The sequence below is a fragment of the Anser anser genome (genome assembly GCF_964211835.1).
Source record: "Anser anser genome assembly, chromosome: 2".
NCBI classification, from domain to species: Eukaryota; Metazoa; Chordata; class Aves; order Anseriformes; family Anatidae; genus Anser; species Anser anser.
In genome coordinates, this window is record NC_139721.1 from 12,554,399 (window position 1) to 12,579,006 (window position 24,608).

At 48.3% G+C, this 24,608-nt stretch overlaps 1 protein-coding gene across 4 annotated transcripts in view; it reads right to left on the minus strand.

Annotated features, from left to right (window-relative positions):
* Nucleotides 1-302: 302 nt before the first annotated feature.
* Nucleotides 303-24,608, minus strand: part of ZHX2 (zinc fingers and homeoboxes 2) — a 67,848-nt gene continuing 43,542 nt past the window's right edge. The window contains exons 3-6 of one of the 4 annotated variants that reach the window (XM_083823815.1): nt 18,075-18,160; nt 16,723-16,856; nt 5,597-8,298; nt 303-512 (exon numbers count right to left, since the gene is read on the minus strand). In XM_083823815.1, the coding sequence (XP_083679941.1) occupies nt 5,601-8,099 (2,499 nt within the window). In that variant the 5' untranslated portion in view covers nt 8,100-8,298; nt 16,723-16,856; nt 18,075-18,160 and the 3' untranslated portion in view covers nt 303-512; nt 5,597-5,600. The remainder of the gene's footprint in view (nt 513-5,596; nt 8,299-16,722; nt 16,857-18,074; nt 18,161-24,608) is intronic. The other 3 variants (XM_083823817.1, XM_083823816.1, XM_083823814.1) reach the window with 3 other exon arrangements.

Sequence of the window (24,608 nt, forward strand, 5' to 3'; positions counted from 1 at the left end):
GGGGGGACCAGGTGGACCCCAGGGGGCCCTGCCAACCTCAGCTGTTTTGTGATTCGGTGATTCGGAAAAAAAAAAATCTCCTCTTCCCCCCTCCCCACAAAAGACACCTCCCTCCCCCAAAACCAACCCTAAAATTTTGCCATGGTGTTATATGCAAGAATAACTTGCACCTATTAAAAAGTTAACAAAATTTCCACGTCGTACAAATCTGTTCCAGTACAGGAAGAGGATGGGCAGGAAAGTGGGTGGGAGAAAAGCGAAGGAGAACCCTATGTACAAGGACCCTTTTTTCTTTCTTCCTTTTCCTTTTCAATGCAGTAGTAGGACTTTGGCACTATAAACAACCCCATGACGGTGCTCCACAAGAGTATTTCTCACTGTGCCTCCGCGAGCACGGTTTGAGACTTGGAGTCGCAACACGCTATCTCACCCCAGGCAGGAAAATAGATTTTTGTTCTATTTTCAGGCAGAATTCCCCTTCATTGTCAGGACAGTGCAGCTGATGAGTACCCCTGCAAAAATTAAAGAAGAAACATATTACTTTTAAAGACACCACGATCAGCTACTTGGGCTGTTGATTAATGCAGCACCCGATTTACATCCCTGCAGCTGCCGTGGCCCTGCATTTGGTACTAACCATCCCCTGAAGCCTGTCCCTATCACTGGTGCTGCAGCAGGGTGCCAGATTTGTTTTGTTGTGCCCAACAGCCAGCTAATACCCCCTACAGACCGCTGATGGGGACAAACGGCCCAGCCTTGACTCTTGCCGATCGCTCGCTGCTGCGAACACCTTGGGCAGAGCCTGCACCGGCTCGTGGGTGACACCCGAGGGCTGGGGGCAGCTGCTTTGTGCCCACAGGAGAGATGGAGCTAAAGGCAAGGAGACTTCAGACCTTTCTTCCACGGCAAATCCTCTCATTATATGGCACGGATTTAGAAAAGAATTATACAAACTCGAAACCAGCCCTCGAACAGCTGCCTGCCTACACACGGCCCTATGAACAGATGGGGACACAGGGCGAGGGCGCTCCTACAGGGAGATGGCAAGGGATGTCAGCCCTACAGGGATGTCAGCCCTACAGGGATGTCAGCCCTACAGGGATGACTTCCAGCGTGGTTTTCCCCATGAGTAAAGTGTGAGAGTGCAGGAAGTGTGAGCACCGGCCCAGGCTGCAGCTGCAGGCGGCAGCACGGGGTGGTTTCTCCTGCACCAATGCTCACCGCAGCCCTTATTTCACACCTTTTACGAACGTTGCTACTAGCTCTGTCGTTTCCCACAGAGGCACTGAGCTCTGTCTGGCATCTGCACCTCAGAAAGCAAAGCGGCCCAGCCCAGCAAAAGAGCGTGGGTTTGTGCCAACACGAAAGGAAAAAAAAAAACCCTCGTCCCTGCAGCCTTTACTCAGACAACCTCTCCGTGCCTTCTAAAGCACTGCAGATTTGTAATTGCTGCTTTGGGTTTTGCTTCTCCCTCTGAAGTCCTTCATTGCTGGGTCTCCAACACAGCTTACTGGTTTTAGGGGAAACGGCGAGTCCCTAAAATGCTTCAGTTCTGCAAAAACCGCTGGGAAGTCCCACGCTGCCTTCAGGACGGGGGCCGTGGAGCCCACCGTCGGCAGCAGGCGCTGCAGCCAGCTTCACGGATCGAGCACCAAACCACAAGAAAAATGAGAACTCGAACAGAAAGGAAGGGAAACCCCGGTGCTGGGAGCTTTCACCAGTCTCAGACACCGAGGAATGTGCTGGGCCACCAGCATCCGACTGATCTCGGCTCCCACCGCGGTGTGAAAGGAGCTGAGGGCACCGGGAGGGCCCAGACTGCTGCTGATGCTCAGCACCACGCAGCGAGCAAGGCCTGGCTTCTCTGGGGCCTTCTGGTGTGCAGCTCCCAGATCTTGGCCTTCAGCACAGCTCGGCCGAGCTCCCTGGGCTGTGGAAGGGCGTCACAGCGACCCCGGGGAGCGTTCGTGGCCCTCGAGAGCATCTTCTACCTCGGTAGAAGGCCTCTGGGCCTGAAATGGAGGTTGTGAGAGCAACCCTGAATCAGAAAGTTTTCGGTGGAGAAAGTGGTGGTGGGGAAAAAAAAAAAAAAAAAGTACATTTCTGAGAAAAGACAAAAGCTCTGGTCTGAGGAAATCTTGGGAAAACCCCCCGGGGAGATAATGCTGTGAAGAAAGCCAGCAGAGGCTGCCAGCCGCTCCGGCATGCTCTGCTCCTGCTCCCGGGGCTGAGCCGTGATGTGCTGCGTTTAATTCGAGGCGGATTTCTGTTCGTCAGGCTTGCGCAAGTGGTGACAAGAGACCTGGTTTTGACCCACGCTGTCGGAAGGCAGGAATCTCGCCACGGATGGACAGGGAGCTAAGGCTGTGCCGATACACGAGGGATGCAAAGCTTCGTCACGCAGCAGCCGGGGCATTTTTAGTGAGGGCTTCTGCGCGTCTTGCAGCGGCCACTCAGCATCCCGAAGGTGCCCTACGGGGACAAGTCTTGAGGGAGTGTTCAGGAAACCTGACTCTGCTCCGTGGAATTCATCCGGTTTTGGCAAAAGCTTCAGATAGGCAGAAGCAGGCTTTATAACAGAGACCCCATTAGCCTGCGGATGGTGTGGCCAGGAGGCCACGGAAGTCCAGCAGAAGCAACTGAAAATGCATCAGTTTTGAAGAACCCATTTTCTCAGGCACCAGGTCCATCGAGGCTGTAATATGAATACTCCCTAATGGTTTCAGGAACTTATAAAACTACCTGGGGGAGGCAAAGAGGGATCTCAGAAGTTCTGCAGCACTTCAAGTTTTGCAGAAGCTGCACAACAGAAGTACGGGGACTGAGCGCAGAAAAATGTTCGCTTTAAAGCGCTCATGTCAGGCTGAGAAAATAGCAACAGCGTGAATATCAAAGGAGCACGTTTCTGCACAAAGTGAAGCGCAGCAGTGGAAGTTTCACACCGCGACTGCAGCTGTGCAAGAGCCAAGAGGAGGAAAAGTCCCTTGTCAGCAACTCAGCGCTTGGCAGCGCCTCCTGTGTGCAGCCAGGATGGTGACACGGCCCCTCGAAGGCACCGAGGGCTATGGTGTTAGGAAGAATCAGACTTTTTTACATGAGAACACGCAGAAACAAGCTCACCGTCAGGTCTCACACGGTCTTTGCTTTTGAGTCACACCCTGGGTGTCACCTCGGGTAACACCTTGCTAGCTCAACTCCGAAGTTTCAGTTCAAAATCAAACAAGATAGCCAGCCTTCGCAAAAACGAGAGCGACAGTTTATCCTGAAGGACAAAGAAGCTGGGATTTTTCCACAGGTCCCATCAGTGCAGGGGATAAAGCTCCTGGCTTTCACGTCACCACGGCTGTGACAGCGCCTCCCACCCAGGCACTGGCACTTCTGGGCTGAGATGTGCCGGGAAGACGATGTGGAACAAAAGAGAGAAAGGCTTTGGGCTTTTGTCAAGTCGCCAGGTTGGGATGCTGAGAAATAGGCGAAGTTTGGAGGACAAAATGGTCGTCTGATCTTCCGGAATTGCAGGGAAAGCCCTGCTCTGGTGCATCTTTTCTCAGCTGGTGTATTTTACAGCAGGCCCTTGGAAGGTCCTCACGAAAAGGATAAACTGGTGAAAGTTTATCTGAGAGTAAAGTTCCTATTACAGTTCCTCTCTGATGACCCTCAAGCACCTCCACAGCTGTGGAGCTTCGAGGGCAGCAGCAGGGCGTGATGGCAGAAGTTTCACCCCAATTTATCCTGCTAGCACTGCAGTGCAGGCACCAACCTGTCCCTTGGGAAGAGGGCTGAGGCAGGGCTCGGTCTCACAGCACGAGAGAGTTGTGAGAAAGTGGTGCCAGGTCCCCTTCCCTGCTATCTGCCCCCCATTCCCCCTCCTCGCCCACAGCCTGCTCCCTCCCCTCGGTTACATTAGGGTAACTGTTTGTAGCTGGAACGGCAAAATGATCTGGAATGACAAGCCCTGACAGAAAAATATAAATCCCATGGTGCACTTTTACATTGCTCATGTGATCAGATCCTGGGTCTGGTTTCGTACGTGGCTGCAGAGCCGTGGCACCCCTGTGTGCCTCTGCAGCAGCCACAGCAGCTCCAGGTGATGTCCCCAGCCCGTCTTCCTCCAGTCTCTGTGCTTGCCACAACCCGCTCCTCACACCCCCAGCCAGCAGCTTCTGCAAGCACAGCCCAGGACAGTTTTGTAGCGCAGCCTGGAGCTTTAACATACTCCGTGGTACGGACACAGTGACATCTCTTGAATGCCCAAACTGTAGTTCAAAATGCAACCACTGCAGGGTTGGAAACCCTTTTTGAACTCAGAGTGTCTAGCAGACTTTTGCATATACATGCAGCACAAGGAGAAACCGGAGGGTTCTAGGCTGGCCAGCAGAGATTGCTAAGAAAAAACCTGCACTTCTGCAACACGAAGCAGTTCAACCTGAGGCCTGCCAGCTGCAATAGCAAACGTCCTTAGTGCAAGGGTAGGGACTTCCTCTAGTCCTGGCTTTTGTATTTCTTTTTTTTTTTTCTTTTTAATATTTTAGCATATTATACTTATTAGACATCAGAGGTGCATTAATTCTGTCTAAAATCCAAGTTCTCTAATTGTTTGTCAGTGCGTGGTGCTGTGCTTTCTGTTGGGTAAGTTGTAGCATAAAGAGACTCCAGCTCCGGAAAGACGGGCTCTGATCTCGGCTGTACCATGCACAGAACGTTAAAGGCTCTGGGGAACTCAACACGCAAGTCAAGAAGCCCCGACAGAGCTTGCTCCAGATTTATACCTGCGTAACTGTGATCAGAAACAGGCCTCAGGTCTCCAAACAACACATCCTCTCATGTTGTGAAAGCTCACATAACTCCCCAGCCCCCTGAAGAAAAGACCCTGCAGCTTGCTTTTAAATTCAGGATCCTGTGAAGAAGAGCTGCTAAAACACCCACACAGCTTAGTCTGGAGCATTTCCTAAGCCTCTACAGTGAGCAAGCAGAACAAAGCAAGGCTGGAGACAGTTCTCACCTGCAAGAGGAAGAGAGCACATTTACATGAGCCGCTTGAGGCCCCACAGCATTTTTTGCTTGCTGTTGCATAAAGAAGCATCGCTGGCCCGGGCCCTTCCCGCAGAGAGCTTTTATTCTGCTGCAAAGGAAGGAGCCGAGGTGCAAAACCAGGCGCTGCGGCCTCTGTCCGTGGGAGATCAGTGATCTGTTAGCAAAAGGGCTATCGGGAACTAGTATCACCTATTATTTCTTTGCATGGCTCCACTGGTGTGTTTTACATCAGGCTCTGCAGAGGTTACACGGGTCATTTAAAGGCAGAAGTTCAGGACTTAAGCACTTACTGCAAAAAAAATAAAAAGTAAAATAATGCCCTTAAACGGGAGTTGACCCAAAATGAAAGGAGAAACCTGGCGCACAGCACTAACCCCTCCCTGGCAAGCAACTGCTTCAATTTACAACCAGGACAGCTCTCCCTTGTGCTCAGGCATCCAGCAGGCACCAGGATCCGGCAGGGACGGGCTTTTTGGGATTTGCACCGAAAAGGGGCTAGGGGATGCTGGAAGCACACCCGGCCTGAGGCCGGCCCAGAGAAGCAGGGCACCACCAGCATTACCTGTCTATACGTGGGCATTGTCTCCAGATATACTTTCAGAGTCAAAGTCCGCCAGCTCCGCCTGCCCTTCGGGCGCCGCCTGGCTCCAGCTGTCCGTACAGTCCGATGCGGCGTCATCCTCGCCCACCGTCACCTCCACCCAGTTGACCTCGGTCGGCTCCTCGTTCTCCTCGCTGCCGTGGCCGTCATGGCTGTTGCACTCCAGCCTCTCCGCACCCTCCGCTTGGTTCCCCAACAAAGAGTCTTTCAATGGCTCGCAGTCCCTTTTGGCTCTCACCACCATTTTCCCCGCGTTCTCTTCGTTCAGCTTTTTATGCTCCTGGTAATGCTGCCGAGACACCTCGTTACCATTCTTTGGACTCTCCGTGAGTTTTGATCCCTTTTTCTGGTTTTGCTCGTGATGGCCATCAACAGCGTACTGCTGCTGGTACTGGTCAATCCATTTAAGCGACCCCGTTCGTAGCGAAGACCGGTTTTCCTTGAACCAGCGAACTATTTCAGTTCTTGTGAGCCCAGTCTGAGATGCTAACTGGTCATACTCCTGGGGTGATGGCCACTGAGTTCTTGCAAATGTGCTTTTCAGTAGATGAATCTGCTCCTGGGTCTTCTTAAATGTGGCAGAGGACCCAGACAAAGCACCGGGGAGCTGGGAGCTATTCAGCAGTTCTGCTTGGCTTATTGCACCGTTGGGAGTTCCTTGTTCTTTAATTTTTCTGTATGATCCCATTGAGTCCAAGACAGCTTGCTCCATGCTGTCCCTTATCTTTCTCCGCTCAGAGAACCACGAATCAATCTCCCTCCTGCTCAGCTTAGTCTCCACTCGAAGCCTGTCCAATTCTCCTTGGGTCGGAAAAGAGCATCGTAGGAAGCTCTCCTCAAGGGCCCTAAGCTGCTCTTGGGTTTTCTCTTTGAACTTCTGGGGTGCAAAATCTGCATAGGGGTGGAATGAGCGGCCGTGCCGACCCAGTGAAGGTGCTATTTGATCTTTCCCTAAAGCATCGCCGGTGACGTGCACAATGCCCCTCTGACTTCGATACCTGTGGTCGCTGAACCACTTCTTGATCTCACTCCGGGAGAGACCCGTTGCCTCTATCAGCCGGTAGACTTCTGTGTCGTCGGGAAACTGGCTTGCTATGAAGCTGGCCTTCAGCTCTGCTATCTGCTCCTTCGTCTTTTTTCGCTCGCTGGCTGGCGTCAGCGGTACGGCGGTCAGCTTGGCAGGACTCTCGGGCACCTGAACTACGTGAGGACGCTTGGCCTCCGGGACACTTGCTAGGGTCTGTATTGTCCTCTTTTGCCCCTGGTTTGGGGCAACAGCAAGCGTAATTGGTGAACAGGAAACTGCTGAACCGTTTGACACAGGGGTTAAAACCAGACCAGTCTGGCCCAGTATCTGACAGGGCAAAGCTGTTTGGATGATGGGAGGGGGGATTTTTGCCGTTGCTAAAGGAGCTGGCAGGACGGTGATGGTTTGGGGAACTGCCTGGATAGTACCGTTGAACATCTTCTTTCTCGCCTCCTCCACTTCTTCAGGAGACCAACTGATGCCATGCTTCAAACGTTGCGTAGCAAACCAGATTCGGATCTGTTCTTCTGGATGTTTTGAGGCTGCTGTCAACCATGACAATTCTGCTTGCGTCGGGTAAGGGAATTTATTAAAGGAGTTGATCATGGTTGCGTTAGTGTCTAGTGCAGAGTTGTATTTGGTACTATTCAGAGGTACCGGGACCTTGGGGACAAGGTTAATATTTGGCGGTAGCTGTACAGAGGGCATAACATGAGCTAACACGTCATGGAGGAGGTCTCCGTTTATACAAGCAATAGCTTCAGTGGCTTCAGTTATGATGCGGGGGAGAGCACCATCCACGTGGTTTTCCGTAACTCCCTCTTCTGGCTTTTTGGGACCCTTCTTGGTTTCCCCCTTAGGCTTTCCCAACTTCATCATCGGCGTTTTACTCACACTAATTCCCCCATGAAGCGAATCCTCACACTCTGCATTTTCTAGCCCACTGCTCGTGACAGTGACATCGTTAGTGGTGGTCTCAATGGACTGCTCTAAAACAGTCTGGTTATTCCGTTTAATTAATTTCAGTTTAAAGTTACTCTCTCCCGGGTGGTATTTTGTGTTGTGGTCAGATAAAGAATCATATTTTTTGGTTGTGAAATTGCATTCGGCACAGACATACAGGGGGTTGAGAATGACATTTGGATGCTGAGTGTCAACATGCTCTGTAAATTCATTTAAGTTTTGTGTAGAGTAAGGGCAGTATTTACACTCATAACCGCCCTGGGGTTTCTTAGACTGATTTTCAGCTGGGGGCTTTGCCTCGACCACTTCACAATCTTTTACCGAGCTTTCTGAAGGCCAAGTTTTTTTAGCGTCCTGCTGCGGTGTGCCAGCCCCCTTCTCTTTCGGAGTTTCTACGCGCTCCGTGACTTCCTGTTCCACCACTTCAGAAGTTCGCACCATACAGGGAGTTGTTGACTTTCTTTTGCTAGCCATGGCGGCCGTTTGCAGCAGGCTGTGGTCCCAAATGGTGACTTTTTTTTTTTTTTCTTTTTGGCAGGGTGAGCAATAAACTCAAAAGATCTTGCAAATGGCTCCAACCTTCCCAGATTACTTGACTGTTTTGTTTAATAAAGGATTTCAGCCCTGGCTGTGACCATCAGCTCGGACGGCAGACCCATCAGCTGCATGACACCTGTGAAACAAAGCACACACCATTAGGCACTGATCTGTAAAACATGGACTGAGCAGAAAGCCACAGCTCAAGATATATACATTTAAAATAACGTTTTGGACAATGCTAAACTCTTCCCCTGCTACTCTCCCCATCAACTTAAGAGGCAAAATCTGCCCACAAAGAATAAAAGCAGTGGATAATTCACAATGAAGTGCACCACAGGTAGAAAATGACTTTGAAACAAGGAAGATGAACAGACAGGGGATTTTAATCTCCACTAGAGTCAATGCATTTAGCTGGAAAAGAAAGAAGACACTGCTATAAATACTGTACCTTTTTATAGAAGCTGCAGTTTCTATTAATTATTATTTTGAAGCATGCAGATCTGAAATTGAGTGTGATTTATATTAAACTTAATTACTTCCCACTGTCACTTACCTTGTAAATATGTCTACTAAATGATTGTGGTTACTAATGATGGGTGATTTCTAAATAAAGCTATAGGGACTGCCTTGCTTTTAAAAGTAAAGGCAGAAAGAATAGTTAATGCAAGTCAACATTTTCAAAGGTCTGTGTTTTGATGAGAGGTGGGTTCAAAGAAACTGCAGCAGATCTGTGGAGGCCTATCAAGTCTCTTCTGGAACAAAAGTTTCCTTAAACTACCACTTTTCACTGAATATTGATTCTAAAGGCAGCTAGCAGAGGTCACAGGCATCCTTAGATCCCTTTTAAACAGGGTCCCTTCTTGTGACCCTGCTGATATTCCCATTGAGTCCTGATCTGTGCGCTTAACTGCCTACAGAATTAAAAAAAAGAATCACTTTAAAAACACGATTCACGTGGTGAAGTGGTTTTGGAAGTTCTCAAATGTAAGAATTCCATAAAAACATATGCATTTTAAAAGGATCTGAAGTCAACATCAGTCAGCACAACCACAAAAAAAAGAGAAACTACACCAGCTGTGTTATAATCTACCCGTGCTCATCGGGGGGGTGTGTGTGGGGGGAGTGGAATTCCATTGTTATAACAGTTTCAAGAGGAAAAAAAAAAAAAGATGTCTCTTTCCTATTTCACAAGACGCCTTTTCTAATCAATTCTTAACTTTAATTTTGCTACTCTTCTTGATCAGACGGGCTCTGGGTTTGTAACGCTTCCGGACCTGATGCGAAACTCATCGTTTGACATCAAGGAGTCCATGGGATGGGATGTGGGGGGCACCAGGGCTTACAGACTTGAGGAGGATGGAACGCGGGTAGGATCTGTGTTGATTTTTGTAGAAGCACATTAAATGGAGAATCTGAATTAGAGATCTTATCTCTAAAAAAAAGGCAGACCTTTTTGTAAAGCTTGTAAATGATGAGCAGTGACTGGCACCTAGCAGAATCACCAAAGTGAAAATCAAATGAGGTAAATCCCACTGCAGTTCCCCCGGACACATCCAACACCAGCGGGCAGTTTCAGACCACCTCACTGCTGCCCCTGAACCTGCTCTTTTCACCTCTGCATTGGCATGAGAGCCAGAAACAATTTCTGCTCACGCAGATGCTAACTGCTTAGCTCTGTTTGCAGTTTATCAGTACTTTGAAAGTCTCTAGAGCATAATCCTGCTAGTCTGCCCATTGCAGATCATACCCCTACTGCATTTACGGAAACCTAAAGTGATGTACTGACAGAGGAAGCAGCTTTGTCTGAGGATAAGCACAGGGATGGCAGCTTCCAGCTCCATCTCCCCAAAACCCAGCGTGAAGTGCTTCTCTGTACATCACTTCATGAAGCACTTTCGCAGGTAAGGTTCTGCTGAAATGTAAGCTGTGGAATGGCAAAGATGCAGGATGGAGGAGAGGCTGTCCGGAGATGTTATTTGTTACACTGCAGCTGCCTCGGCCTACACGCGTGGTGCTCCATGCTCACGGCCACCGCCAAAGGCCTGACCAAGACTGGGGGTGCTCCTGCACCCTTGCTCCAATTTGGTGAAGCGCTGCAGCATCGGGTTGATGCTTGAGGGTGCATTTAAGCTCTGGGAAATGGCACATCTTCACTCAGCTCAGTGAAGCATGGATTGGTCTGTCCGCAGCATGATCTACCTGAAAGGAAGGTGTGGGGAGCTGGGGGGAGCTACCTTCTCACAGGTAACCAGTGATAGGACCAGAGGGAATGGCCTCAAGTTGTGCCAGGGGAGGTTCTGGTTGGAAATGAAGTGACATTTTTTCTCAGAAAGAGCAGTCAGGCATTGGGACGGGTTGCCCAGGGAGGTGGTGGCGTCACCGTCCCCGGGGGTGTTCAAGGAAAGGTTGGACGTGGTGCTTGGGGACATGGTTTAGTGGGTGGCATTGGTGGTAGGGGGGTGGTTGGACCAGATGATCTTGGGGGTCTTTTCCAACCCTAATGATTCTGTGATTCTATGGCCATGCCTTAAACATCTACCTTGGTCAGGATGACATGGTGACATCTCCCTCTGACCTGGGATCATCAACACTCATTATCATTCCCCAAGGCATCAGCACCTCCGAGCCACCCATGCCTTGGGTTTCCACCATCTCTGTTGCTTTTTTTTTTTCCTTTCTCCCTTTTAATAATAGGCAAGCAGATGAACAGTGGAACAAATGATGCCTGGTTTTCTGCAGATTTGTGCTGACTGACCTTTAAACTGGATTACTCTGAATATTCTCTGTTATTTCCACATATTCCTTCAAAATTTCCCTCTATTTCCCTTCACAATCATCCTCCCACAGAGTATTTTGTCTGTGGTCTGTCACTTGCTGTGTCCCACTGCAGATGGGATCAGAAGTTAGACACAAACACACAACTGTCTGAACACCCAACTTCCTGGCCAAGCATTTTTAATGAAGCTTGCAGAGCATTAATTATCCCGGAAGCTACTTTGCTATATCAAAACTGGTTGAAATGGGTCAAAAGGTGAGAGAAGGGGGTGCAATCGGCTGCCTAAGCCAGGCTGCTGCTGGAAACGGGGTGAAGGTAATGGGGTCACCTCACACTGCCCTGCAGATCCCACTGCACTCCTGACATTGATGCTTGCAGATGAGGGAAGGGAGGTGCAACGCAGCACCCTGGGAAAGGCTGGTGGGGATGAGGATGGAGCCACAGCTCCCCGATACTCCTCTGCTGCTCTCCCTCCCTGGCCACACAGCTTCACTTAATGGTCTGCTCCTTTTCTGATGTGTGACCTTCTGCAAAATTCATGTGGCAACATCAGCAAAAGGAAGGAAATGAAAAGACATCAAAGACAGGGAAAGGCTTACTTATATTTCACTGAATATCAATCCCCCTCTCCCCCAAAAAGGAAGAAAGGGCTAAGAACAAAAAGATAAAGGAATGGGATGGGAAAGAAAGCCTGTAGAAAGAGAAACATCTAGGTTACTACTTTGGATCAATCAAATGTTTCTTAAAAGTCAGGCTAAATGTCTTGAATTCCCCATTCTCTGGAAGCACGGCAAGCTCTCTGCCACGTCGGGTTGCTGTGCCAAACTCCCACCTCTCACAAGGATGCAAGGATCAGCCCCAGGCACGGATGCTCTGATACAGAACGTGGGCCAAGGTATCTCCAAAACATGTATAAGTGGGTGGATGGATAAAAAATTCTGTCCGCTACAATTTTACTGGGTATTTTTACATATCGCTTCTTTTCCTCCGTTCTATTTCGCAGCGTTTTTCTGTATTTCTAACCGCTGCTTTGTGCTAACTCTACACATTGAACAGTTTTTCTGCCACACAAGAATCCCTGCACCCTATAGAAACCAACCCCAAGTCAAATGCGGCTTTTTGGAGGTCAGTAACAAAACAAATGAGTTTCAACCCAAGATGTGCTTTTTTTTTTTTTTTTTTTTTTTCTTTTTTTTTTGTGGGAGACCACAACCAGCGAGGGACCCTCCTTGTCCCTTTGTCCCAAAACAGGGGGAGGAAAGCGAGGCGCAGCAACTGCGTGTATGAGGGGTTTATTGGGACCTCCAAGCCACTGCTCCTCCAGGACCTCGGTAAGTGCCTCACCCAGGATAAATATAAAGTTGCTAAGGCATTTCTCGTGCCCTGGAGCTCCCGGTCACTCCTCACAATGAATACAGACCACCCATGCCACATCTCTGTGAGACGGGCAGGGGAACACACAAACCTGACTGCACAAACCACCGGCTTTTACCTGCAGGTGGCTGGTCCTCCAGCCAGCAGCGACTCCCCAGATTTGGTGATACCCCTCAGCAACAACCAAGGCTCAGCAAGCAGCATGCTGAGATGGCAACATAAGTCACACTTCACCAAGCCGCTGTTCAGCTTGTTCCAAGGGCCAAATTCACATCTAGTGCCAGACAAACAGGGCTGCACTGGGTACAGGCTTCTCCTGGCACATACACGATGATCTCTGTCGCTAAAGCCAGCCTCGTTCGCTGTTTTTGTTTTATTATGGATGGGACCTAGGACCACTGGCCTCCATTTGAGCTGCTGTCACCACCATGCATGGGGTGCAGAGGCGCTGCTGGCAACTGCCCTGCGAGCAGCGAGTGCCCAGGCATGTGGGAGAAGGCAGCCCTCACCCCTGCAGCTGACCTGCCTCGTCTCCTGCTGGGCTTGCCATGCTGCAAGGGGGGAAAACAGCAGAAAAAAGAAATATTTGTTATGCTTATTTTTTATTTTTAAACGAGCAGATGCACAAAGCAGCCAAAGGCAGCCAGGTTAAAAACAAAAGCGCTTGCCTCCAAGCAGACAGCTGCCTCCGTGAACCAGGTCCAAACCAAACCACAGAGCCCGTCTGCAGTAACAGGAGCTTTCGATTTGCTTTGCTTCTGCAAAGCAATCAGGACGGGAGCACGCAGGTCAGAAGCAATGTGTTCTTTTCAGCATCTCTGCTCAAAAGTGCATCGTGGCAGTTATGAGAGAGGCCCCAGCCTGGTTTTGTTTAATTTCCAAGAGCTAACGAACTAACCCAGCCACAGTCCTCTGATCTTTCAAAGCCCTGTTCAGATGGCTCTGGAGCATCAGACAGGAGAACAAAGTGGCAACTCATTTGGTGACTTGGTGCATGACCAGGGAAATGCCAGATTCCCTCGCTGCTTGCTGGCTCCCAGGCTGGGAAACTGCAGAGAACTATGCAGGGAAAATAAACCATGTTTTTAGGTCTGGCTGTCCCTGGAAAATGTTTGCTTGGGTAGCAATGCCACCTTCCAGCAGCAAAGGATAATTCCTGCCTCTATAGGTTTCTCAAGTGAAGTAAGTTTGGGCAGTGAAAACACTTTTATGCTGGCAAAGCTGTAACTATCCTGAAGCACTTAGCAGTTCAGAGCTGTTAAAAATAAAGCTCCAGGGCAGTCTGTGCCAGTGGTACTAAGCTGACTAGAACTGCTCGTGTGGACTGGCTTTACAAAACAGCACAGTTCAAGCAAAGGGCTGGAAAAATAAATCACAAACCTTTCTTGTGCTGAATTTTGCCATCTTTTCACTTTCTCCCATTTTTCTTTTGTGTCCATAGCCAGTGTTATACTACCTCCCAACAAATTAAAAGGAAAAAAAGCAAATATTCAAGTAGAGGCTGAACTCCCTGTCGCAGGACTCTTCCCCCTGGGCTTTGGTGGCAGGGTCCCCAAAAACATGAGGAAGTTTGGGAAAGGTTGTCCAAAAGCTATCCCAAACATAAGCGATGTCAAATCAAAAATACAGATGGAACCTTAACTGCTGCAGAAACGGAAAGGCACACCAGAAATGCCACTACTTCACACTGCATCTCACTTCCAGTGCAGAGGAGCCAGGACTCAATGAAATGGATGCAACAGAGACCCCGAAGGGGTTGAAACCCCCACCCAGTGCAAATGGATCTTTGCTTTTCACAGATATACTTTTTTTTTTTTTTTAAACCAAACAAACTGTAGCGACGCTAGTGTGATTTGCCAACAGATTCCTCTATTTTTCATCTCACTGGAAAACTTGCTCTGCCCTATGCCAGCACCTGGCTGCAGCCAAAAGCAAACAAAAACCCATGTCTGAACATGACGTTCGCTATCACAAAGGTACCAACTACTCCTCGCAGCTCTCCCATTCCCCCTCCCCAGCCTGGGGACACAGCAGGAGTGACAGCGCAGCACCCGCAGGTGCTACCTGGAAAGGACTTTTTGGTCACAAGCCTTTCTGTCCCTAGGTTTCGGGATGTTGCCCTGCTTTATCACACAGCAAATCAAAAAACACTTGACTCCAACCGAGATCATGCCCACAGCTTGGTTCTGTGCAAGAACCGCTATTGCTGGATGACCCTGTAACTCCCCTATGCCCATTTATTCCTCACCCATGGAGGTAGCTGCGGTGCAAAGATGCAGAGTAAAGCAGAACTGCTCTCCTGCTCCCTATCAAAGAGGGCAAACTCATGTTCATTAGTGTTGTGGCAATATTATTCTCCTACAAATGCAAAGATGAGAGGTGATAGATACATTTCATGGTGCAAAGAGGAACACGCCTTGGGTGATGTTTTTCCTTCCTTACAACTGTTTTTAGCATGCAGCTGCTGCAGCAATATCAAAAAGCACATCAGCTAGCACAGCAAAAATGCTGTTGCTCTCCACTGTGATAACACAGTTAAAAACACTGCTTAATTATATGCAGGAGAATAAGCAGAAGCAAACCAGGGCAAATAATTCCTACATGATGGATCGGGACTGCAATGATTTACAAAGGGAAAACCACAGAAAGAAAGGAAGGTTTCTGAACTGCAGAGTTGAGCTTTTAAACAACGTTTAAGTGAGAGCAGCCAAGAGCTCTGACTCCCTTGCTGTTCTTTGTAAGCTGAATAAAGCAAAATTAATGGGGAGGTATACAGATTGCCACAGCAATAGTTTTCTGAGACACGAAAAAATAAATTTGAAAATGCTGTAGATTTTTAATTCACATATGTTGATGGAGACATTTCTAATTAGAAAATAACCATGCAGATGTTTGAGGCCCATCATGATGGCCTGGCGCGTGATGGCCATGAATTTTTGTCTGCATGGAAGAAGCAAAGTGTATTTTTTTCTTTGCTTTAAGAATCAGTTGCTCACACCTTTAACATGCGAATAGCAAAGCAAAGTGCCCCCAAGACTCCTGACCCGCATCAACATGACTCGTGAAGCTGGGTGCCAACGCCTCTGCGAAGCAGGGCAGGAGCGGCCCTGCCTGGGAGAATCCACGCCTGCAGCACGGCCACCAAGAGGCAAAAGTACACACATAAAACACCGATGGGTGGTGGTGGTGGGGATGAGCTGAGGGTGGGATGAAATGCAGTGCTCAAAAGGTGCTAAGAGTAGTAGAAAACCCCAGAGAATGGTGTGCTGAAGCCAATCCACACGAATGCTGCCTCTTTGCATTTACAGCTCAGGGTCTACGTGATCACGGTGTGGAGGAAAGAGATGGAGAAATTTATGCTGGAAAACACAAGTGTTGTGAAAAAAAGCTCAACAGGCTTTACCAGAGTGAGCTATGTCAGCCAGCATCGCACACTAGACGTATTTCAGAGTATATTGCTCATGGTATGTTCTTTGAACTAAAACGTTCTCATTCACACCACTGCAAAGCCAAAGGCATGGTAAAAGCTGCGGGTTTTCTGTGCTGCTGGTTGTATGAACACTAGTGGCCAACCCCTCCCAGAAATGGGCAAGTTGAACATTTTGTGCTGTGAATTTTCTATTTTAAGTACTCATCTGCAATCACTGTTTCTGTTTTTTTTTAAATTCCCTATTTTAAATGCAGGTTTAAGTTTAGTGGCTAAAATGAGGACTAGGAAAGTGATAGAATAACCTACCCAGAATGAAAAGCACCACCTTACAGACTGATTCAATACTTGTATAGCAGCAATGGCTACTTTCCCAAACAAGAGAGTGGCCTTTCCCTCAGGAAAGGCCTCACAGGAATTGTCCCTCTCCAGCTCCCGAGGGGATGGGACAGGCCCGGGAGAGGCAGGCGAGCACCAGTGATGTGCTCGGGTCTTGCACCTGTGTTGGAGATGGGGACAACATCCAGGTTTCCTTGCTTCCTGGCCACTGCCATCTCCTCTGGAAAATGGGTTGGCAACCCACAGCTTGAAGACCAAATGGGGCATGTGGGCAACCACCACTGGCACAGAAGGGCCGTGCCTCCCACTGATTATGAACTTGTTTCCCTCAAGGTGTGTGCTTCTGCAAGATGCATCTGCCCTGGGGTCCTACTGAACACACATCTTGCTGGTGCTCTCTGATAGCAGGGGAGAGGATATCCCTTGCTTCCCACACGCGGAAGGAAGGGTTCCAAAATCCCTGTGGTGTCTGCAGCTGCCCATGCTCAAAACTCAGAAGGTGCTGGTGGGTGTTCTCCTGGGGCCTCGCTCTCCCGCTGGGGAGGGAAAAATGCAGTGTGACCTCCTCCAAGCAAGAGGATGGATGAATCACGCCCCCCCCCCCCAAACCAGTGGTGGATGCATCAGCAGTTGTTCAATACCTGCACGGGGGTTGAGCCTCTTCCCAACACCCTCCATCGATGGCTTTCAGGGGCAGCGAGTTCCAGAGATTAGTCACGCACCATGTCAAAATTATCTCCTCTAATCAGCAGCATGTTTACTCCTAGGGTGGGTACTTGCATGTTCATCAGAGAGAAATAAAGACCAACAGATTTCTTAAGAGAGAAATAGAAACACTATAAAAACATTCATTCTAATTAGTTTAATTACTTGTCTGTGCAGCTCACTGAATCCTCATCACTGGAGTGGATTAAAGTCGCTGGATTTAAATAATTCTTCATATTGAGCTTTTATGTAGAACCATGTGGTGGGATGACAAGAGATTCACAGACACAAAACAAAAATTATCTGTACACAGTACCTTCAACTACATGGCCAAAACCTGGATGTAGCCACATTTGATTTTACACATTAAAACCAGTTTGTTTTGTTTTAATATTCAGTGAGTTATTTTATTTTATTTTATTTTATTTTTAGGTATGCCTTTAAGGAGTGAACAATTCCTAGGAGGGTTAAAAGTGGTGCTCTTTCCTCTAGTGACTTCTGGAAATCATTTCCCATTCGCTGGGAAAAATAAACCACGTTTTAACAGCAATGTCTGCTCCCCTTCTTCCTTCCTGTGATCCTCCACCTAGGCAGGGTACAGCTTTATATATTGATATATTCCTATATATTTCAATTATTATTATTTATTCTCTCTGTTCAGACTTATGGTTATTATAGGGACACTATCAGTTAAATGCCTGCAAAGAGGAAGAAGGTGGGTGATTACAGAATCAAGGCATTTGACTTCTTTACACACTTGCAAAACTTAAGCAATAGCACAGAAGTTTTCCTGCTTCAGGACTTCTCACACTGCTCGTTTCCCTCAGCAGTTTTTCCTGCCCTGGGAACCACAGCACCCATCCTTTAGTCAGCTGAGCAGCAAGTTTTTCAAGTAAAATTAAGGCCCTCACAAACACTTTTGAGCTGCATAGGGCAAACAAAAATCACATGTGCATACTGGGTGTTCTTCTTGCGTGGCTTCAGGACAGAAATAAGCTCTAACTTTCTCAAAAAAAACCCCAAAACAACCAAAACCCAACTTAATTTCTCTACAAGCAGCCCCTAAATCTCTCTCCTCCTGACACAGGCAGCACACATCACAGCATGAAACACCAAGCGAAAAGTGCCCAGAGGACTTGATGGAGGGGAAGGAACACAGGCTGAGGGCAGGAGACAATTGGTGACCGCTTCTCAGCAGGGTTTAGATTTGAGGGAGAGGAAAAGGAGAAGAAATCCAGACAACCAGAGTGCTGAGCCTGAACAACAGAGGCAATACAGGCAGACTTACAGGATGTGTGGCCAACACTATTTGTCCGACACGGGGAGCATCCCTTGCATCAGCCTCATCCAACACAGCAGCAGCACTGGAGGAGTCTACGGAGTTCCCAAAAGAGAGGAAGGAGCTCAACAATTAACACAAAACATTAGTAACCTGCGTGTCTATAGCTGCACACCTCCCCCTTTGACTCATTCAAGATGTGGTAGAAAAACGCAGATGGTTGTGATTTACAACGCTGGTGAGTCACTGCACCTCTTCCCTTTCCCCCCACCCCCAAGGGCTTCTCTGTGTATCTTCATGTTCCCAGATGAGGAGTACAGATCAGAGGAGAAAACACCACAAACAGACTGGTGTCACATCTCCCTCCCACAGCATGGTTTTAACCTTGCTCCCCAGACCCTCCTGTTCTTCTCTCCTGCCCCCATTTCCCTTTCCACTCATCTGTGCTCCGTTGAATTGAATGGCTATCACTTCTTGTCATTCAGATTGACACTGTCTATGAAGTCTGAACCTTGGCACCACCAAGAAAAGCTTCAGAACACAGTAATTTCCCATTTAAAAACATTAGGTCTGGCTTACAATTATAATACCTAAAAATATTCTCCATCTGAATGGAAAGGCCTGAGCTACGGTGCCATAAACTATCACAAAGCAGGGCTTGGGGTATGAAGCAGTGCCTGGGGGCCCACCACACCGAAGGCTTGCACAGCAATGTACAAAAACGTTCACCTTGAGATTCCCAGAAGCAGGAACTTCAACACACCTTCAAAACCGAACCACCCCAAAAACTGCGAGCCAGGTCTTCAGATACCTGGACACTCAGCGTCCCCCAGGTGAAGGGGGGATATCAGACAAACCTGGTGCCCCACGCACTTCAAGACAGCTCCAATTTTAAGCAGATGAAGAGTCAGCCTTTGGCCTAACTCACATGGTTCAATACCCTGATGAACTGAGGAGGCAAACCTGAGGCAAAACCCCACACTGAAATGCCACGTGTTGGTCTGGGGGTGCAGACAGACCCCACCACCCATGCCACGGCCGGGTCAGACAGCGTGTTGCAGACCCCCACGCTCGCCCATGCTAGGTGTAAAACCAGCAGGTCACACCTCTACGTCCCCATTCACAAGAAAGTCGATGGCTGCTGGTTATGAGGATTTAGGTGCTTAAAAGAAGCACCGGCCTACGCAGTGCTCCGCGTCCATCCACCTGACCTCCTTGTCTCCGTCCAGCCCTGGTGCTGATGGTTCTGCTGAGGGCCTTTCTGAGTACCTGGGTGTAAAAAACTCTCATCCTGTCACGTTTTAAATTACATTTTCTTGTGCTCTACTTCTTTAAAGTTCAAGAGCGGCCTTGCCTCACGCCATGAAAAATGTAGTTCCCCATTCAGAGCCGTTTCTTCTCTGACAGCAAACACATGATGTCCACCGAGTGTGTAAAACAGGTAGATTTTTTAGGGCCTTTCTCCTCATGTAGGAGCCCGCCTTAGGTAGTTAATGACCAGCGGTGTTCAGAGGATCCCAGCAGCCCAGCATCTGAAGGCTTTATGGCTGTTGAGGCACCTATCCTCACAGCAGGGCTGTGAATTAAGGCAGTGCCGTTATCCCCATTGCTCAGATGGGCAATTAAGGCATGAAGAGATCGTGGCTGAGGCTTCATTAAACGGCCAAGCCAATTTACAGCTTGCTGCTGCCAAATGGGATGGAGTAAAGACGATGCGAAAAATCATGCCCTACCCACCACGGTCACATGGGAAGTCTGCAGGGCTGGAAATTATATCCAGGTGGTCTGTGCTCCAGGCTACTGCTCCGTCCTCCCATAAATTCAGATTATCCTCCTGGCTCATGAGTTAAAAATATTTAACAGCCAGTGCAGAAGGAGCTGGGACTCTTAGTTTAGGTCCTAGTGAACAAGCGCTGAAGACGCAAAACCACCACAACTCTGTGCAAAAAGCATAAGTCTGAAGATCAAAGGCCCGAACTATCTGCCTTCCCTTAGAAATCACTCATCGGGCCAGGCTGCAGAGAAGCCTGTCTCTGCACGTAGGCTGCAGAGAAGCCCCTCTGCTTCTGACATCCCTCTGTCCTTACAGAAGCTCAAAGTTACCTTCCTCTGCAGCTGCAGCAACATACATTGCTAGCAAAGCTGCACCAATTCCTCCTGGTCTTCCTTTGCTTGAATGCTACAGCTCAGTAATTCTCCTGCCTTGATATATATTTAAAACATATAAATAAATATATAATAAATGTATATATGCCTAAATTCTGGAAAATCCAGTATTTTAGGGAGGTTTTCCATGTGTTGAAGACCTTCTCATGACAACCCCCTCTCATCCAAAGCCTGTGGGTACTGCCAATATATTTGTTCTTTCTTGCTGGCTCTGAAGGCTTTGGAAGTCCTGTCCCAAAGCTGCTCTGAGTTTACCCACACTTCCCACATGCCTTTCAGTCAAGGGCAATTGAAAGGGCTCCTGCAATTACTGTTTAGATCACCTCTGCACATCATTCTTCCCTTATATGCTTCAATTTTTATTTAATCATTTTGTTTTCAAGGTGTATTTAATTATCACTCTTTTTCTTAGTAAGCACCCAGACCTCATACCCATATAAAACACTTTGCTTTATATAATCCTATGGATGGTACGGCAGAAGCAGAAGACCTACCACATGTTCAGCAGAAAAGGCAAAGAGACAATAAACAGCAAGTCTGACAAGACCCTTGGAAACATCTGCACGCGCCCCTTCCACTGCAAGTCACAAAACATTTTCCCGGCCTTCTGGGTATTTAAGGCATCTCATACAAGACCAAAGCCACCAAGCATTCGTTATCCATCAGCAGAAGCATCACTGATGGTCCTGATGTCCACACCATCTAAAGTCTGAAATTAATAGTAGCTTGGAGATAAAGTTATTCACGAAATAACACATTATCGTTCTGTACTGCTGTTCTAACTTCTGTCATCCAACTAATATGCAACTAATACCCTAATATTAAATATAAATATTTACCTTCCTTAGGATAATCACAGATCATACATACAACTTTTTTAAAGAAAACCCAAACACACAGAGTTAAAAAGCCTTTCTAAACCATGCCGGCTTATGGGGAAAAGGCCCGTCTTGCTCTGCCCTACGCTGAGATTTCAGGTGGGTGTGCAGGTTACAAAGCGTCCCTCCTGGCGCCTACTAGGCAGGATGGCAAACAAATGCGTTTTGCCCTGGGGATCTCGGACCAAATGAGCTCCCTTTTCCTCACCACATCACCCTTTGCTTCTCCGATTTGTCACAGGGCAGAGCCGTTGCCCTCTGCACACAGTGACAGCTTTGCTGTTGGGAGAATTTGGCAGGGCCACAAAGGACCTTTGTTCGTGCCAGGACCTGGGTGCACAATGCAATCCTTCCCCCTTGTCACACACTGTCGGGTTTCCATGGCTGGGCCAGAAGCACTCCCCCGCTACCGCAACGTTACCTCCTTCTTCCCACAGCGAGTACTGCGGGACAGAGGAGACAGAGGGGAGCCAGTCACTGCTTTTTGGGGCACGAATTCCTGCAAACTCCAACCTGACTAGCAGCACAGACAGCAGATCCGAGAGTGTCAGAGCTCTGCCTCCAGCTTCTTCGCAGGACTTTCGCTACCTGGATGCTGCAAAACCTCCAGCATAAGGCTCTCTGATTTCCAGGTACATTCTTGTCCTCGAGGCCAGAAACGTGGCAGATAGATGTGATGTAACATTATTCCTCCGTGCCACATTTCTCCGTTTGCTCTAAATCTGCCAGCCTGTGTGTGTATGTCAGCACAGCAGGGCTGGAGCAGGGCTTTGAATCCAGCCTGTCCCACCTTTCCCTGCCCTGGCTCTTGCAAGAAAGGTGCCTGGGTTGTGGATGGGAGCTGCCAGCACCTGGGAGCTCCAGGAAAAGATGCCAGTGGTGGGGCAGGGGATGGAGGGTGAGCACAGCCTGAGCGGCTGCTGCTGGAGAACAGTGGGACTTGGCAGGACGGAGTGTCTCCGTATTTTCATTTCACCCATGAAATACACAGAAGAGATGATTACTGGATCACTCCCAAATTATTTAATATCCCAGTTTGAAAGAAACAGTGCTTCTTTTTGAAAAAAGCAGAAGAGAGTGAAAAGCATCTTTGGAAGTAAATGAAGTTTCGTAAGATCTGACCACGTACTAAAAACAGCTAAGCGACACCTAAAGTATGATCAGACTAGCCTGATCCACACCTTTGCAGACTTTTGCCACAGAGAGAGCCACAAAGCAGGGCACATTTCGCTTCTTCCATTTCTCATTTAAAACATCACGGGACGCAGAACAAACCAGTTCCCATTTCCAAAACCGAGTCTGATTTGGAACACACAAAGTTCAGATGCTTTGGCATCTGGCTGGAATGCCCCTTACACTCCCAAACCACAGAGGGACAATGTTTCACCCAGACAGATTATTACCATGCCAAAGAATAAACTGCCAACGACAAGAAGAATTGGCAAAACCTTCCATTCATTTCTTTCTTACCAGTGTAACCGTTTGCCATCAGGACACCTTAAAACACAACGAAGTGTACTTGACAGTTACCTCCTCCTGTCTCCTCCCACACATTTTTAATTCGGGCATACTCACTGCTTCCTGCACAGAGCCGGAGTCATTACAAGCATCAGCCTTTTTGTCTCCCTGGATCCCCCTCCGGCTACTTCATAGCATGTCCAGATGAACAAACTGTAACAATGGCTCTTGAGCAATACTTCAGAAATGCAGAAGAGAACTGCTCGTTACAACAGTGTCTTACTGAGGAATATTTGTCTAAATCCTTTTTTTTTTTTTTTTTTTTGAAACTGGGTTTCTTCTCCTCCCGTTTCTGGTGAGTAGGAGGGATCTTGGTTGAAAAAGCCAAGGCTGGTTTATACACATAAAAAATATCTCCCTAGGGGAACACGTCTTAGTTGCCTCTTACAAGGTCAATCAATTATTTCACGTTGCCTTTTGGTATGTCAGAAATCTTCCATTGAGCAATTTTGCTCCATTAAAAAGTATCCGAAGGAATGATTTTTGAGTACTTTCTTATACATAATTGATTATCCCCCAAAAGCAAAAAAATCTAATCACTATTCTCCAAACGAGACGACATCAGAATGCAACGCAAAGAAGCCATACGAAGGCAGAAGCACAAAAATAGGAATCAACTCAGAAGGCGGCTACTCTTGCTGCTATGTAGGTCAACAGAAGGAAAGCAAGACCTGAGCTTGAGTTCGTAACATCCCATAAACCTCATTACTTCGGTTTTCTCCTTATTTTCTATGATTCGTGCTCTTTCCCAGCCCACCTCCCCCTCCTGCTTCAAACCCCGAAGCTCTCCCTTGCCTGCCGGTCTCATGGATTATCTTCTTGCTGAATTTTTCAAAAAAAGGCGAAAGAGAAGTCAGAAGGAAAGTGTTAACCTGTGCCCATGCCCTGTGCGGGATGCAGGCTCCGGTCCCGTCCGCACGGAGGGACGGGATGACAGAAGTGCTAAGTCTGATTGTTTCCGAAATAACCTGTCATTTGGCTGCCTCTCCAGCCAAACTGAGCTGGAAATCCTGCAAAACCCTGAGCACTACGAGCACAGAAAGCAACGGCTCATGAAGCGCCCGTGCCAGAAGAACCCCAAAATTTCAGAGGGATCGTGTGGTGCTGGCACAGAAATAATCTCCACTCAGCCCATGCATGCTAAGAGCGAAGTTTTGCGAGAAGTTCGAACTCACATCTCCTCCGACACAGTATGTTACTAATCCACGGTGCTGCCTGCCAGGGCCACGAAGCGCGAAAAGCACGAAAATGGCCAGAAACAGGTCTGCAGCACAGCGACCAGAACATGCGCTCATCCCCGCTGACTTCAGCAAACACTCCTCCCCCCTTTCCTGTGTGCTGCAAAATAGGCTCCAACCAACCAGTCACCGACATCCAGCGGGACACTAATATTCGGGATTTGTTTGCCAAAACACGTGCGCTCCTTCCAAGGGAGGAGAGAAAGAAAAAAAAAGACAGATTCTTAACTGCATGATTTCAAGAACCGCTGATTTTGTGACCAGCTTGCGTTAATTTAGTTCGTCTCCCAGTTTTACAACGTTTGTGAAAATTTCTCTCTCTTTAAAACAAATAACCAACGAAAACCCTGCTATGAGCTCCGTGCGATGTGGCAGCTCTTGCCATGGCAACCCACCAGCTCCGAGTGCGCTTTTCTGCATGGACCTCGCTGCAAAATGAAGGAGGGCAGGGAAAGAGCGTGCTAAAAACCTCCACTGGCCAAGTCCAGCCTGGTGATCCTACCACTAAGACACCCAAGAAAGCGACCTTGGCTCAAACCATTAACCAGCCACTTGGTCATTTGCAGGTTGGTTGGTTTGCTTGTTCTGTAAAGCACGTTCAGTGTATTTTGTTTTCCAGACGTCACAGAAAATTACCTTTGCAGCCCCAAAAATGTTCTCCGCACCAGGAAGGAGCAGAATTAAGGCAACTGGGCCATGTTCCCCGACGGTCTCCGCATGCCACAGCAAGGAGCTCGCTGGGG